Raw genomic sequence first — 16,540 nt, 5'->3', positions numbered from 1 at the left:
CCCTGTAGACCTCAATTGTCCAATAGCATAATTAAAACAGTGAGGTTAGTATATACTTCTAAGAATGCTTTCCTTTACAGTTGGGAGAGGGTGGTGACATGCATAATGTCATGGAAAGAAGTGCAAAGGTTCTGGAAAAAGGTTTCAGCATTTGTTTCTGGACTGGAATTCCAAGCGGTACAGGATGCAACAATTCTAAATCAGGGCGAGAAGCATGTGGAATTCAATTAAAATGTTATTAATATCCCAGAAATCGCAGAAAGTTCTTGTTTAGACTTTTCTTATATTATAGAACTTTGTCCTAAAAGATAAACTATCCTAATGGTTAAATATTAAATGAAACTAAATAGACAATCGCATAGTTTCTTGTAGATACTCGATAGTTTTATAAAGCAACGATATATCAGTCTACCTCTACTTACAAGCATGTACATTTATACAGCGGCCCCAAAATGTCAACTTAAATGGCAATTATTTTAAAGAAAGCACCCTTTTCTGAAATAAATAAATACATTTCAAAACAGTAATAAAAAAAGTATTTGGACATTTTCTGGTTGTCAAACCCATCCATAGTTAATGTGATAAACTGCACCTGTGGATACTCTACTATAGCAGGATACCTGTGTGTATCCAATAAAATAAAATTCCTACAGTGTCTAAATATTTTTGGGGGCTACTGTACATGCATAAACACAAAGAACAAGAGAAACCGATATGGACAAACCTGTCATCACGGATACGGTAGAAAAATCCATATCCGTGGTGCACCATTGGTGCAACTGCTCCCAGCACTGTAGTGTAGCCCACAAGACTAGTAGAAAGGACAAAATTCCCTCCTCCTCCACTGCAGACAGAGAGACATAGAGATATGGTACTTTCTCTCATTTACTATTGGGGCTTGTATTATATCACAAATCAATACATTATTGGAAATGAAAGCATGTGACTGAGAGTGTGGGCTAAACCTTCTAGCATAGAGCGTATCTGTGTACAGTTCAGGCACAGGAAGACCCTCCTCCTTAGCAATCAGGTACATGCCCAGCAGGTGTCTGTCAATGCCTGAAACACACAAAGACTATTTACATATTTGTCACCACAACATAATCCAATTCGCCGTCTAATGGTGCGTTCACATACAGTGTTTAAACTCACGTTCGCGAACCCACGAGTATTCCCCATTCTCTTCCGTAAAAGGACAGGAGGAGGGGCTTTCCCGACAACTTATCTTTCCGCCATCAACCATGGCTGATATCAATACGATTGCTGCTCTGTAGCTGTTGTGGAAGTCCAAGATACATTGACATTGTGTCATAAAATTCCAGGTCCCCACACACCGCTACAACCATTTTTCCTGATTTCTTCTGCTACTATGTCAGTGCGTCATTGACATCAGAACAGTCTCAATGCTGATAGGCTTTTGCGACAACGCGTCATGCGTATTTTTCGCTCAGGTGTTCACATACAACGCGAAGCGAGCATTTCGCACGGCGTGATTACATAAAGTCAATGCAAAGATGCGAATCCCGCACAACTCGAGCACACAAAATCGCTTCATTCATTCACTCGCAGAGAAATCCGCATGACGGTTTGTCGCTAAAGTCTATCAGCATTGATATTATCTGGATGTCAGTGATGTACTGACGTAGTAGCAGAAGAAATGTGAAAAAATTGATGAAAATGTTTTTGTAGCGGTGTGTGGGCACCTGGAATTGTATGACACAAAGTCATACATGTACAAAGACAACATGAAAAAAGACATAGCTTGGAGGAAAGTGAGCAAGGAAGTTGGACTACCTGGTTGGACTACCGCATCTTGACTTTGTATGTAATCGCCCTGCGCAAAACGCTTACTTCGCGTTGTATGTGAATGCACCATAAGGCTGTTATCACACTTGATTCAACTGTGTGTTCCAAACTGGAGTTTGACTCCATCTGATCAGTTATAAAAGATATAGCATCCAACTTCAGAACAGTCAAGTTTGGTGGATTTAGCTTGAAAGCTTTAAGAGTTAGTGTTAAAACCAAAAACGAAGTTTGTAGAATCACAGTATGTTGGCTTCATCAAGCCAACATAGTATGTGTGACAGTGAACATATTAGAGCCATAATACAATATGTATATATGAGAATGTTAAAGCAGTGTTAAATTATTATTGTAATTTGTTATAAGTAAGAAGAACGCGTGAATTAAGATGTCATATCCTAAGTAGTTGTGTATTAATCAAGAGACGGAGCAATACAGTTTGACCGTCATTCCATATAATGCTGTTTTATATAAAGAAAAGTTTGTTTCTGCTTGAAAATTAAAGAGGAATCAAAAGGAGTATAATGACTTGGATGAGATTGTCACACCAAAATTGTTGCTTTCATGTGGAATTGTTCAGTTTCTTGAATTATATATAGAATGCCATTATAGAACATGCAAATATGCAAATTATAAATCATCAATGGCAGTTTACTTCTGCATGTTAGGATTGATTGCATTCATACAATTGCAAATCTGACTGTAGTTTAAACGAAACATACAAAAGACCACCTTTAATGGACACCTTTTTACCGCTCGCTGATTTCAGAAAAACAATTTCACACCAATTTGTTAGTGATTTAATGCCATGGCAGCTTCCATGGCTATTTTCATAGTGAAAAACCAGTTAAAATACATTAAAAGGGTGCAGTGATTAAAACCCTTTAAAATGTACTTTCATTAAAAACTGTAAAACTGATTCAAGGTTGACTTTGTTAAAAATCTCTTCAAAAGTGTCAGCCAAATAAAACTATTTCATAAAAAGAAATAAAAAAAAATTGAAATATGCTTTAGATACAGTGGACTCAGGCATGAGGCGTATAATTATGGATTTTCACTTGATTTAAAAAACTTAAATGTGTGGAATGTCAGCAACTGGTATAAATGATCTGGTGAAAAACTCTAGTTTGAAAGTGCCCCAAATATTAACACAATGACACACACAAACCTTTTCCATTCTGTGCCTCTCCCATCAATTTGTTATGTTTGTTGAAGGCTGCAATTAGGGATTGTCTTTTCTCTTCTGTCTGAAAAGACAAACAATATGATCAATAACTGTAAAAACAGTCTAGACTCAACTAGATCCATCTCAGCTGAGGTGCTCTTTTATATCTTTCATTAAAGGTTGATATATAAAAGAACAATGGACACCACATACCACACAGATAAAGTCAAAGTCTTCTGATGGTGTCGGTTTAGAGTGAGTGTAGTTTTACATACACTGGTACATTGACTAAGTGTGGGTAATTGAGTGGAGGTGTGGGTGTTGATTTAGATGTACAGACAGAGGACTCACAGTGGCTGCTGTGTTGAGCATCGTTCTGCACCAGTGCTGGGCCTCCACAGTGCAAGGCCTCATGGTCTCTGTGCGTCCATGGAAGAATCGCCGCGTGGTGGCTGTCTCGTAGCAACTACCAGGTCTGGGAATGAGGGAGATGCCTAAATTAGCAAGGGCTGAAGTGTTTTGATTATTCTATCAATTATATACTGTACAGCAGGCTACAAGACACTTACTTTCCATGTAGTCTGTAGTAGGCTAGTTGCAAAGCAAGCTGTACAAATGTATCTGGGTGGAGCTTTCTTTTCTTAATGGCTGCTTTTCCAAAAGAGGTGAAGGCATAGGAGACAACCTGCAGGTCCTGAGACTGTACAGTTGAAGTCAGAAGTTTACATACAGCTTAGCCAAATACATTTAAACTCAGTTTTTCACAATTCCTGAAATGTAATAATAGAAAACATTCCCTGTCTTATGTCAGTTAGGATCATTACTTTAATTTAAGAATGTGAAATGTCACAATAATAGTAGAGAGAATGATATATTTCAGCTTTTATATATTTCATCACATTCCCAGTGGGTCAGAAGTTTACATCCACTTTGTTAGTATTTGGTAGCATTGCCTTTATATTGTTTAACTTGGGTCAGATATTTTGGGTAGCCTTCCACAAGCTTCTCACAATAAGTTCCAGGAATTTTGGCCAATTCCTCCAGACAGAACTGGTGTAAAGTCAGGTTTGTAAGCCTGCTTGCTCACAAATGCTTTTTCAGTTCTGCCCACAAATGTTCTATCTGATTGAGGTCAGGGCTTTGTGATGGCCACTCCAATACCTTGACTTTGTTGTCCTTAAGCCATTTTGCCACAACTGTGCTGTGTTTATTGGGACCAAATGCCCCTACAAGGATAATAAAACCTGAAATCACTAACAACTTGGTTCCCCACGAGGAAATAGGCTTAATAAAGGGGCTAAAATGCCTTAAAGGGCACCTATTATGCCCCTTTTCACAAGATATAATTTAAATCTTTGGTGTCCCAAGAATGTGTCTGTGAAGTTTCAGCTCAAAATACTCTACAGATAATTTATTATACCTATTTTTGGGTGGGACTAAAAACAAGCTGTTTTTGTGTGTATGTCTTTAAATGCAAATGAGCTGGTGCTCCCCGCCCAGTATCCAGAATAGGGCGGAGTTTTGACATCTCTGCTTAGGATAACTAGACATCATAATCAATATGACTGACAGTGAAAATAGTGGTGTTCGGCCCTATATGTTTGAACCGGTGTCAGACACTGATGAGGGAGAGACTCTGTCAGAAGTAACAAAATTGAGAATAAACCATGAAGTTTCCGAATGGTTATTTGATTCAGCTGTTTTGCAACGATGGATGAGCAACACACACACACACAAATACTGTTACAATGTTTTCTATGCGCTATAACGAAACAACACACACAAACAAACACGTCCGTTGGCAGTGTCCATCAACAGTCATGGGCAGGGCCTGTACAAAGTGACGTCATGTTGTACAGAATCTGCAAACGGCTTGTTCTGAGAAAGTGCTAATGATTAATGGGGATTAAAAAAAAGGACTGGATGAATTTGTATCATTATAGGGTGGTTGTGTACACACACTGCCATCAAACATTTATGTTCAAACACCATGTAAAAGTGAATTTTGCATAATAGGTCCCCTTTAATTAAAATCCAAAAAAATTGTAACTACATACGTTATTTCCCTACAAACATGGTCTCCTTAAACAAATAACACAAAAACAATGATGTTTTCACATCAGATCTAATTTTAAGTCAGTTTTCTGCAGATATACAAATAAATTCAATTATTATTCATGTAGCTGTAGCTCAATATAAAAACAAGTCAATGGATAGTCCCCATTATAATATAAAAACAACTGTATGTGTGTGAGAGATTGTATGTATGTGTGTTATTTACACTTTTGCTGTATTGTTCTTTAGCCTGGGTGATGTCACTCCTGACCCTTTCGTCCACAGTGAAAATCAATTCCTCTGGAAGAGGCAGATCATGCACAACCTCTGAACCCTGAGAGCCATATAATGTATTAATACACATAACCCACAAATGTATGCATATATACACAAATACACATTAACAACACATGCTCTTACCTTCCATACCCCACCACAGGCCTCCAGCTTTTGATCTATGTAGTAGCCATGAGACACCAACACCATGGCATCAAATGGGGCATGCTAAAACAAACACACATATACACAAACATAATTTCAGTAGCATAATTCACCTTTCTAATTTAAACTAGACCATATTTGGACTTGATGTGCACATAGTTGTGTGTGATAACGCTGCATAAAAGGAATTATAAAAAGACTGTTTAAACAATTAAATAATCCATGACTGTGCTTACATCACAATTTGAACCAAAGGTCCCATCTGAGAAGGAGAGCAGATTGTAGGATTTATCACCCCAGCGGATGGTGGGGTTACCAGTCAATGCCAGCTGGGTTAACTGGCATGCAGTGAGAGAGAGACAAAAATTATGATGTAAGTGCCTTTCTAAATATTTGTAATAACTACAGTGTTTGAGTGATAACTAGATACAGTAGGTGATATTGGCTTGACAACACCTGGCCTGATAGTTCAAAAAAAGTTTTAAAAGCTTGAGGTTTGAAGGTCTAACAGACCTTACAGTAAGAATAGACAGACAGACAGACAGATACATATTTGGATTGGCCTGTCTGAACATTCCATCAATGCAAGCCTATGGGATTTTGGGGATTTTTATTGACTAGTTCAAGAAAGCCATAAAGGCGGCTGCACACCGAACGGGAAGCATCACGCCACATTGCAACTAGAACGGGATGTGTCTATGCGATGCAGGTGGTAGTCCAAAGTTGGGAATAGTCACCATAAAAGTTATGAATATTTTTGTACGTCTTCAAAAATGTGATGTTGATGAGTTTTACAGGTTAGTGTATAAAAATGGTGTAACATCACAAACTAACGGTTATTAACTTATTATGCAATTTCTCTGTATGTTGCCTTGAATGGGTTTTATTCAGGCTCTCAAACCACAAAAATAAATATTTGTTGAAACTGAAAATACATTGTGTAGGCTATAGGAAATATAAATACAATATATCATCCAGTGATGGCTAAAGTAAATAATCTATGTTCTTTGATAATGATTTGAATCGAATTTAATGGAAATATATGCGAGTTGCGCTCCGTGGTGTGGCAGAAAGTAGCTGGGCGATACCGACAGACCCCAAGCGGCAGCGGCGGTGTCCGTACCTTCATAGAAAATAATTGTTTTGAATTTTAGAATGCACCATGTCTTCCTGCAGACACGTCACTTTAAGTCTGGTCTGTTCAAAAAATGTAGACATAGAACAGTTTAAGTCAAAAAAGTCTGAAGGTCTGTGCCAAGATTGGTGGATGTAGCTTGAAAGCTGTAGGAGGAGTTACTATAGATCATTTTGGTATTAAAGGATTCTATTAAAAACCCTAAAGAAAGTCTGTACAATAAACAGTGTGTTGGCTTTGTCAAGCCAACATAATAAATGCCCTCACATGTGTAATGTGAAATGTTATCTGTTTGTTTGGGAGATCCTAATAAGTTGAGAAATGTATGTGCTGAACCTTTGAGTAGTTTTCAGGGGTGGAATAGGATTTGTCATCGTCCAGGGAGAGTACAAATAGAGAACTCTGAATAGTCTCCAATATGGTCTTATTTACAGGATCAATGGAGATCAAATACTCCCGTGCCTAAAGAAAGAAAGAAATGAAAGAATCTGATTTTGATAAGCCTGAAATATGCTGCAATATTCTTTTAGTAAACATTCATTAATGAACGAGTTGTAAAAATCTTTAGATAAGTTGTGATATTTTCTCACAGGTTTTCATTCCTCTAGGTCATTGTCGAACATCAGGTGGAGTTCATTTGTTTACTGCACTGCGATTGATTGTGGCGCTCTAGTGGGGGGCGTGGCTCTTACCTTGGCCCAGCGGGTCCTTTCCTCAGTGGTCAGAGCACCCACTCCATCCCCCTCTGGCTCCCCATCACAGCATTCTTTAATGTATTTGAGTTGCCTAAAAACATATTAACTCTTCATCTCAAGCACAAATAAGAGAATAATTGTTTCCATAATGTTTTTTCAACATTGACAATATCGTACCTCAACAGGTCTGGAGGAGTGAGGATACAGCCATCACAGAGTCCATCAAATGTAAATACCCTCCCCCGACACATCACCACTATATGAGAAGGACAGGGTCCCTCACTCTCTATAACACACAGAGACCACATAAACAAATATACATAAACACCTGCATAATGTACACTCACACATGCATTCAAACACACACAAACAGAGCATGCATATACAGTATGTTCAGACAGGGCTTAACCTGTTTTGAAGAAGTTGAGGATGGTGTCTTTCGTAACACCAGGCACTTTACAGGTGCAGAAGAGCATGCGGAACTGATCCATGTCAAAGGGCATACTTCCTGCTTTATGAACGGCAAGCCTTTCCCTAATCGACAATATTAGCAAACATATAACCACAATAAAATGACTGTCAATCAGAAACGAATAGAAAAAAAAACAAAAAACAGATAAGCATTCTAATAATACAGATAGCTCTGTGATTCTAAAATCTGACTGGATGAGCTGTTCAAAGCCGTGGTAAAACTACTAAAAATGCACACCCCTAAACACACAATGAAATATTAAAGTTGCTTGACAACTGCAAATTTGTTTATGGTTTATAAAAATGTAACTGGATTAAGGCTGCATTACTGCAAAGAAAATCATAAATGCTGATTGTTTCCCTTGATATAGTAATTGCATTATACAATTAATAGAAATTGTGTATGTCATATTCTTTATATAGGCCGCATATAAAAAATTAGCTGAGAACTGCGTTCCTTAAATAATGTATTTGCATTAATAAGTGTTATTCAAATTTCACTTTCATAGAGAGAAATTATACTAGAATACTAGGTAATCATTACTTATATGCCAATAGACCAGTTTATGTGCCAACAGACTCTGATTAGTCATTGCATTCTTGCACACAAGGGACAAAACATAGATGGTAAATATAACATTTTGATGCAACAGGAGTAGACCTAAATGGAGTGCTGTGATTGAAACTATTCACGATTAGTTAACTGCAGCAGCTGCAATTGTAATCTTTGTTAGTTTTTTATTAACAGTGCAGCCATACACCAAATCACAGAATAAAATTATATGCTGCAGGTTTCTCTAGTTATGTTATATATTTATGTCTATGCATGTAAATCACGGATGAACCCTGCAGACAGGTACTCTGGCAGTTCTTTCATTTACATAAGCGATTGCTTACTTGCGGATAAGCTCCCAGTACTGGAGGGTGATCCACAAAACCATGCTGGCCCTCTCCAGCTGGGCACCCTCGCATGCAGGCCAGCAGTGCTCCAGGTAGGCTGTAGGCCCCCCAAAATTTACATTCAGCTGAGAGGGGATGCGCAACTCTAGATATGCCGAATCTAGCCACCAATCCTCAAGCTGAAGAAGAAAAATGACAGGTTCAGAATAAGTCCACAAAGAACATATGAAAGTGCATGTAATTAGAATGTCTTAACGCAAGTTATTTACGTTTACGTGTGCGGATGAAGCTGAGAGATGCAAACATAATGGTTTATTAGTATTACCCAGTTGCACATGGATTTGGCTCTTTGCAGAAGCTTCTGGTGGAGCAGTTGCCCGGTGCCCCTCTCAAAGCGCTTCACGATGGCCTCTGTGGCTCGAAACTCCTCCTCAGATGCGAAAGGCCTAACTGGAGGAATAATAAATCATATTCAAATCAATAACCAAAAAAGCTGTCATCATATACAAACTTCCTATAAAATAATCAGTCACTAGATTAATAATTTACATATTAACTTTAGAGTTCCCACACCTCTGACCCTGAGGAAATTTCCCAAGTCACATTCTCTTCTTGACATGGCCAACAGAGCTGTTCAGGTTGTAGTCCAGAAACCCGGAGGACTAATTCGCCATGGGTTCCCTCTGGATTTTCCTATGGGTTTTTAAAATGGCAGTTTTGGATTTATAAGTAAAATAAGGTCTATGATAAACATTACATAAAGATACTTGGTTGTTTTGTTCTACAACATAAATTTCACAGTCACCTCAAATGTGAATTTTAAAGCCTTATTGAAGCAATATACTTTCTTTAAAAAAAAAGTTTGAGGTGACTGTGTGTAATTAATGTTGTAGAACAAACCGTCCAAGTATCTTTATTTTACTCATAAATCCAAAACCCCTGTTATAAAATCCCATAAGAAAAACCAGAGGGAACCCATGGCCTTCCAGGTTCGCCTGGCAGAACAGCTCTACTTCCAAGGCAATTCCATTTGTGATTAAAGCATCAGGTTTTGTAAAAATAATTTAATATAAATTGCACTCACAAAGAGCAATTTTCACTAATTAAGTACTTCAGAGCCAGCATCATTTTATATTCACTATAGAAAATTCCTTAACTTTAAAAAATATATAATAATTTAATTTCTAAATTTTTGAGAATTGCCAGCAAAGATATTGGAAGCCCCTTACCTAAACTTTTCCCTAATCCTAACTGTCTGCGGAGGTGCCGCCCCCTTTTGGAGTTGGCTCATAAACCCCATTTAAGAGTAAACTCGCACCTTTATGGAGAAACCACGCACTATTTTGGAGATTCCGCCCCCATTTGAAGACATCCTACCTGCAGCTATACATACTTTAAATTTTCCAGGTCTGAAAAGTACAATTTTAAAACTCCCCTGATATTTCCAGGTTTTCCATTACCGTGGGAAATATGTAGTTTTATTCCATTTCCATGCAAAATATATGAAACCCTGCAGTTCAGTCTGTAAGCTACATAACTGTGGGTCACCTCTCACCTGCATCCAGGTATTTGCTTAGTGTGCGCTGTAGAGAGGGCACAGGTAGAGGAGGAAGGCTGCTCTGATTCTGGAACGTCCGCTCAGCAGTGGACTCGAAGATCTGACTATCCATTATTTCAGCTGCACATAACATCTGAGTTAATAGAAGTGTACCAACTCAATGCAGTTAAAAAGTACACTACACCTAGAGACGTGCACTTGACAATCAATTTCAATACAAAATTAATGCAGCGGAATCAATATATCTGAAATGTATCAGCAAGCATATGAATACTGATATTTAAACCAACCGTTGGTCAGAAACACGTTTAGATGTAAGCAAAAAGTGATATTACCTCAACGAGACGGGTCAGTATAATAATCCAAAATCTGGAACGGTTATGCAATTGCACTCCACAACTTTTTGATAATTTATTGAACACCCTGCAAACTCTGTGTGCACATTCAACGCCAGATCGGAATTCGTGAATCGTCCCCGTTACCTTTGCCCCAAATACAGACCGTGAAGTCAAAAATAACAGCGATGACGCAAACAACATGGCCACCTACTTGAACAATTTTCAAAATACAAGTTATGCAGAAACATGACTGGGAAAGTTACTGCAGCCTTTGAGTTTCAATGGAATTCAAAATTAGGTTTTGACCTACGTATTATGTGTACGCCTAACTAACTGAACACAAATTAGCTTTAAGCAAATACACATTGTTGGCCCTCGAATAAATAGCTTTACAATACATTTATATTTTCCACACTGAAAGTGAAATATCTCCACACACACACGCACGCACGCACGCACGCACGCACGCACGCACGCACGCGCATAATTTTGTTATAAAATTAATATATATTAGATTTACACATATTCATTTCATAACAAAATTCCATCAAATTTAATTGAGTGATCTTTAACAAAATAACATAAAAACCTAGATATTTTAAGTTGTATTTATTTACTTTAGCTAAAATTCTACAATTCAGTGGAATTTTGTTATGAAATTAATATGCGTGAATCTTAAAAATAGGCAAACATATTTTTTTCATGTATTGTTTTTATTTAAATTAACACACAATATGTATAGACTGTTTATTTAGTCTAAATCAAGCCAACCATTTGATGGATAAAATAATAGTTTTAATAATAATTCATGCAACAAAAATAGAATCATTTGATCTGCTGCAAATACAGCACAGAGATTAAGTCACTCTAAAGCAGGGGTCTCCAACCATTTTTTGCCCAAGGATCTCTTGATGTAGAGATGGGGCAGGGACCCCAATCACATTTTGTTTAAAATTGACTGTTTCATATTAAGTCAGTCCTATAACGACATAAGTCACGTACTTGCACGTTGTAAATTTTCCTTTTTTTTAAATGATGTGGGAGGAAATATTTAGCAGATCTTTAGAATTAGAACTTAACATAGCATTTTTTTTAATGCATAATAAAATGTATCAAAATAAACAAACAATAATATGTGGACCCACCACAGTTCTGCTGCAGACCCCCAAGGGGTCATGGACTCACTGTTGAAGGCCTCTGTTCTAGTCTAGTGTTCTTTCCTCATTGATTTTGTTATATGGATGGATTTGGCAACACTGTGAAAATACTGGACTGGTCTTGGCAAGATGTCCACATCTTGCATTCAGCATGCAAAGGGGTGTTGTGATGACAACGCTTCAGTGAGCACACTGAGAGGACAAAGGATGTCTTTGTGCATATGTGTGTAAGTGCACAACCGCTGGTCCTCAAGCCTGAGAACTTAGCCTAATACTAATGAAGCAATACTGTAAATAAAAATTCCTACAGAATTCAATTTTGTTTGGATATGTAAAATAAATAGAACAACCATGTTATTAGACTATCAGATTTATTCAATGGTTCACTCAATGGTTCACTCTTTACATGAAAACAACATGAGAAAAAATAAGAACATCGTTACATGTTTACATCTTTAACTCTCACCTGACTGGCAATGACTAGTAATCAGGTGGTATCATAAAGAAACTGATATAAATTATCTTCTAATCTGTTAATCTTTATTACAGTAAGATAAAGTATTCAAATATATATATATATATATATACATATATATATATATATATATATATATATAACTAAAAATTGTCAATAGGTGAAAGTTATAATACTACTTTTTCATTGTGAAAATGTATATCTTCTTTATTCTTAAAGATTGAAGATTTCCCCCATCACATTCCATACTTTCCAATGGCGTCCTTGGCCAGGGAAATATAGGCATTCATGGCATCTTCATTTGACATACCTGTTAGAGAGAAATTGAAACTGTGGCAAGTAGGGTCACAAACAGGGTGCAAACAGAAGGGATGCATTAAATCAATTTACACAATAAATCTCAACTGCTCCAAATGCAGTAGCCTCTATTCCCTTTTCCCGAAGCAACTCTGATTTCAGTGGACAAACTTCCTTTGAACTATTTGCATACCACAAACCAGTGGACATTTTACCTATCGCACAACAACTTTAAACCTTTTAACAGCTCTGAAATACTGCTGATGTTAGACCAAGTAGAATATATAACAAGCAAAATACATAACTTAATTTAATACAGTTTATAGTTATTATAGACACACATTCAGTACTGTGTATTGCTTTGTACCTTTCCTTGAATTCCATGCTTCCCATTTGGCTTTCCCTTTCATATCCATAATTCCAGGTTTATCTGCACAAAACAGAACATACCAAGTTTGCAATTATTAGATCCAAGTATCAAGCTAAAATGTAGGCTTCAATAAATGGTTATTATCATTATTATTATCATTGCTCCATGACATTTACCAATATTAATGTCCCCAACAACAGCTTGCTTGTAGAGGCCATACAAATCCAACAGCTCCTGGTCTGTTGGTCTGGTCTTCACTTTCTTAACATTCTCAGCATACTGTTTAAATTCTGCCTAAACACAAAAAACAATTTGCCCTGTTGTAAGCATCACCACTTAAAACCTTTAAGCAATTCTAATTATAAAGCTGTAATGTGAATTTTACTGAACAACATAAAATAATTAGGTTGACAAGCGTCCTATGGTCTGACCCATTTTGTTCCAGTAAGCACATTCTTAATCACAATGGACCAGTCATTATTGTCACACTGTACGCAGTATGTTACATTCCACAACCAGCAAATAGTTGTGTTTGCCAATATGAATGCCCTTTGTGCCCAAAGCCCATATTATCTTACAGGCGTGATAACCAATTGACAGTCGAGTAATGTGGAGTAAAATATAAGACTTGCTTTTTGACATTATCTTTGATTTTATTACGCATAAAAAAATAGCTTTTAACAAAAACAACATTATTTACAACTGAGACAGATAACACTTAATGGATATAAAAATTATAAGAGTATTCATTAACATATCAATAACTATGAGTCTATTTTAATTTAAATTTTTAATTAAATGCACTTATACATCGTGGTTTCTAACTATTTTGTAGCGCAAGAATGTGATTGACGGATCGACTTCATACATTCACGATCGCACAGAAGCTTCAGGCGAAAATATTCACCGCTCGATATTGGATGAGCAATACGCACAATGCACCTGCGCATTCGAGGAGAATATAGCTTTTGAGGATACAGCAGAATAATATACGGTATACTATAAAAAACAAAGCTCGTAATCTTTACAATCCTACCTATGTATCCAGCTGCTGCCGACCTAAAGAATATCCGAAAGGCTATAACCCCATGTATTAAGTCACAACAAACATGCACACGTAAGGAACCCAAACGAAAATGGTAAATACCTGCAAAGTCATTTTCTTAGGCGAGTATTTAACCGCTGGACGCGTCCACCGCAATGTAGCGTAGATCCACTGATGAATTACAGCTTAAGCTGCGTACACACTGCCAGCGACTTTATCGCTGCAGGTCGCCAGTGGCTGGCGGTGAAGTCGCTAGTGGGTGTTCCCACTACTGGTTGCCTAGTAACGTTTATAAATGACATTCACGGATGTCATTCCATTGCTGTTGACAGCGAATCTCTTTTCTTGCCACTAAAAACAAACATTTTGTAGGGAAAAGACTAAATATAAATGGAATCAGTACATAAAATGCTTTATATCAAAGATGAATGAGAAACAAGGCGTGCTGTTTGCCAGAGCGGCTGTTTATCTGCGGCGAAAATGCAAATGTCGGTCTGTCTGGGTCCATAAAATCCCCGCGATCTCAGATACACCTTTCCACGCAGTATTTTTCTTTAAAATGTCCTTGTACGTGGGAAGAGACATATCATAGAGCACTGGAACATTTCTAACAGCAAGAATTAGCCTTTCATCCATCTTTCCGTTACTGCAGGAGCTGAGAGAAAGAGAGAAGGATCACGTGAGCTCTCCCGTCGTCTCTCCTATTGGCTGTCGCTTCCGTTAGTCGCTCCAAAGTTGAACTTTTCTCAACTTTGTCGCGTCGCTGGACACGCCCACATCTAGCGCCAACGGTCGCGACAGCTCGTATCGCCGGAAGTCGCTGTGCTCGCATTGAAAATGAATGGTATTGAGTCGCTGTCGCGCGCGATGTCGCTGGCAGTGTGTACGTACGATGACATCGCGCAGAGCTACAGTGCGCTGCAGTAGAAGTGAGCGCTGATTGGCTGACGGGACGTCCGAGGGCGATTTCATTGTACAGCACAATGAATTGAAGCCTTTTCGATTTCTATTGTAAAAACCTTAAAGGGATAGTTCACCCAAAAATGAAAATTCTCTCATGTACTCACCCTCATGCCATCCCAAATGTGTACGATTTTCTTCCTTTTGCAGAACAGAAATTCAGATTTTTAGAAGAATATATCAGCTCTGTTGGTCATTAATGCAAGTGAATTGGTACCAAAATATTGAAGCTCAAAAAAATAGCACACAAGTCAGCTAAAAAGTAATCCATAAAACTCCAGTGATTAAATCTATATCTTCAGAGGCGATATGATATGTGTGCGTGAGAAACAGATCAATACTTTGTTCAGGTTCATGCTGCATATGAAAAAAAAAAGATAAAGGATAAAGATAAAATATTAAAATAAAACTGATTTTAAATATAGCCGCGATCGTCAATTGTTGGGACCAAGCTCAATATGGAAAAATTACAAAAATAATCAGATTTGATAAGAAAGATCCAATGGAACCCCAACCGCCTTATTCACAATAGCACAAAAAGGACTTTAAAGGGATAGTACACCCAAAAACGAAAATTCTCTCATCATTTACTCACCTTCATGCCATCCCAGATGTGTAGTATTTTCTCTCTTCTGCGGAACATAAATTAAGACTTTTTAAATAATGTTTCAGTTCTTCAGGTCCATACAATACAAGTGAATGGGTGCCAACATTTTGACACTCCAAAAATCACATAAAGGCAGGTTAAAAGTAATCCATATGACTCCAGTGGTTAAATCCAGGTCTTCTGAAGTGATTTAATAGGTGTTTAACTGCGCTGAAAACAAACTAGATGCAGTGCAAAGAATGAAACAGAGCGCAGACATCTCAACATGCGTTTTTGACAATTTGAAGTTCTTTTTAACTTGACATGGTGTTTAAAATGGGCTGGTGTGAATGGCCCCTAACTCGTCCATGTGCCCATGTTCGTGAGTGAGAGCGCGTGTGCAAAACAAGTACGGTAAGCCTGTGTATTTCTTCATTCATACAAACCTGAACCCGAATCCCTAAAAAACTGACCCGAACCCAGCCTGAAACCCATTGGGTTCTCGGGTCCCGTCTGGCCTGGGTTTGGTTGCAGACCTTTAAGCAGGGAGAATTCATATAATTTATAGAACTTCAATACTGATATGTTTCTCACCCATACCTTTCAAATTGCTTCTGGAGACACTGAAGAAAGAAAGTGGAACGCCCAAACAAGGAGCTCTATTGCCCAACCGTCAACGGATGTAGAAAGGAAGTCCCACCTTACAGGAAAAATAGGGAATCACCTTTTAGATATAATAAATAAAATAAATTGATCAATTGTCACATTATACATACATTTCTGCATATACATAGTGAAATTATTTATTTTTCACATATCCCAGCTAAGCTGGGGTCAGAGTGCAGGGTCAGCCATGATACGGCACCCCTGGAGCAGATAGATTCAAGGGCCTCGCTCAAGGGCCCAACAGTGGTGTCTTGGTGGTGTTGGGGCTTGAACACCTGACCTTCTGGTCGGTAACCCAGAGCCTTAACAGCTGAGCCACCGCTGAGTGCTGAGACACCACTGCCCTGTCTTGCGCAGTTTTTTGAGGAAATTAAGCCTTAAAACGGTTTGTTTATTTTGAAGCATTTTTGAAGATTTAAAATT

The 16,540-nt window shown here is 37.8% G+C and overlaps 2 protein-coding genes across 2 annotated transcripts; both read right to left on the bottom strand.

Moving 5' to 3' along the window:
• Window positions 1-50: 50 nt before the first annotated feature.
• LOC127657767 (peroxisomal carnitine O-octanoyltransferase-like) lies at window positions 51-10,721 on the bottom strand. The gene is made up of 17 exons (XM_052146661.1): window positions 10,559-10,721; window positions 10,221-10,343; window positions 8,991-9,115; window positions 8,663-8,844; window positions 7,704-7,828; window positions 7,472-7,580; window positions 7,292-7,385; window positions 6,936-7,061; window positions 5,701-5,802; window positions 5,444-5,527; window positions 5,250-5,357; window positions 3,538-3,668; window positions 3,320-3,443; window positions 2,972-3,050; window positions 966-1,059; window positions 725-844; window positions 51-195 (listed from the first exon to the last, which is right to left on the bottom strand). Exons 2-17 carry the CDS (start codon window positions 10,333-10,335, stop codon window positions 75-77), a joined length of 1,839 nt encoding a protein of 612 aa, XP_052002621.1. The 5' UTR covers window positions 10,336-10,343; window positions 10,559-10,721; the 3' UTR covers window positions 51-74.
• A 1,361-nt stretch (window positions 10,722-12,082) lies between these two features.
• On the bottom strand, window positions 12,083-14,754 carry LOC127658186 (acyl-CoA-binding domain-containing protein 7-like). The gene is made up of 4 exons (XM_052147332.1): window positions 14,008-14,754; window positions 13,037-13,154; window positions 12,858-12,920; window positions 12,083-12,503 (listed from the first exon to the last, which is right to left on the bottom strand). Exons 1-4 carry the CDS (start codon window positions 14,017-14,019, stop codon window positions 12,430-12,432), a joined length of 267 nt encoding a protein of 88 aa, XP_052003292.1. The 5' UTR covers window positions 14,020-14,754; the 3' UTR covers window positions 12,083-12,429.
• Between the last annotated feature and the right edge of the window lie 1,786 nt (window positions 14,755-16,540).

This window comes from Xyrauchen texanus, chromosome 17 (assembly GCF_025860055.1).
Source record: "Xyrauchen texanus isolate HMW12.3.18 chromosome 17, RBS_HiC_50CHRs, whole genome shotgun sequence".
Lineage (NCBI taxonomy): Eukaryota > Metazoa > Chordata > Actinopteri > Cypriniformes > Catostomidae > Xyrauchen > Xyrauchen texanus.
The sequence above is the reverse complement of the archived record's forward strand: the minus strand, read 5'-3'. Positions and strand labels throughout refer to the sequence as shown.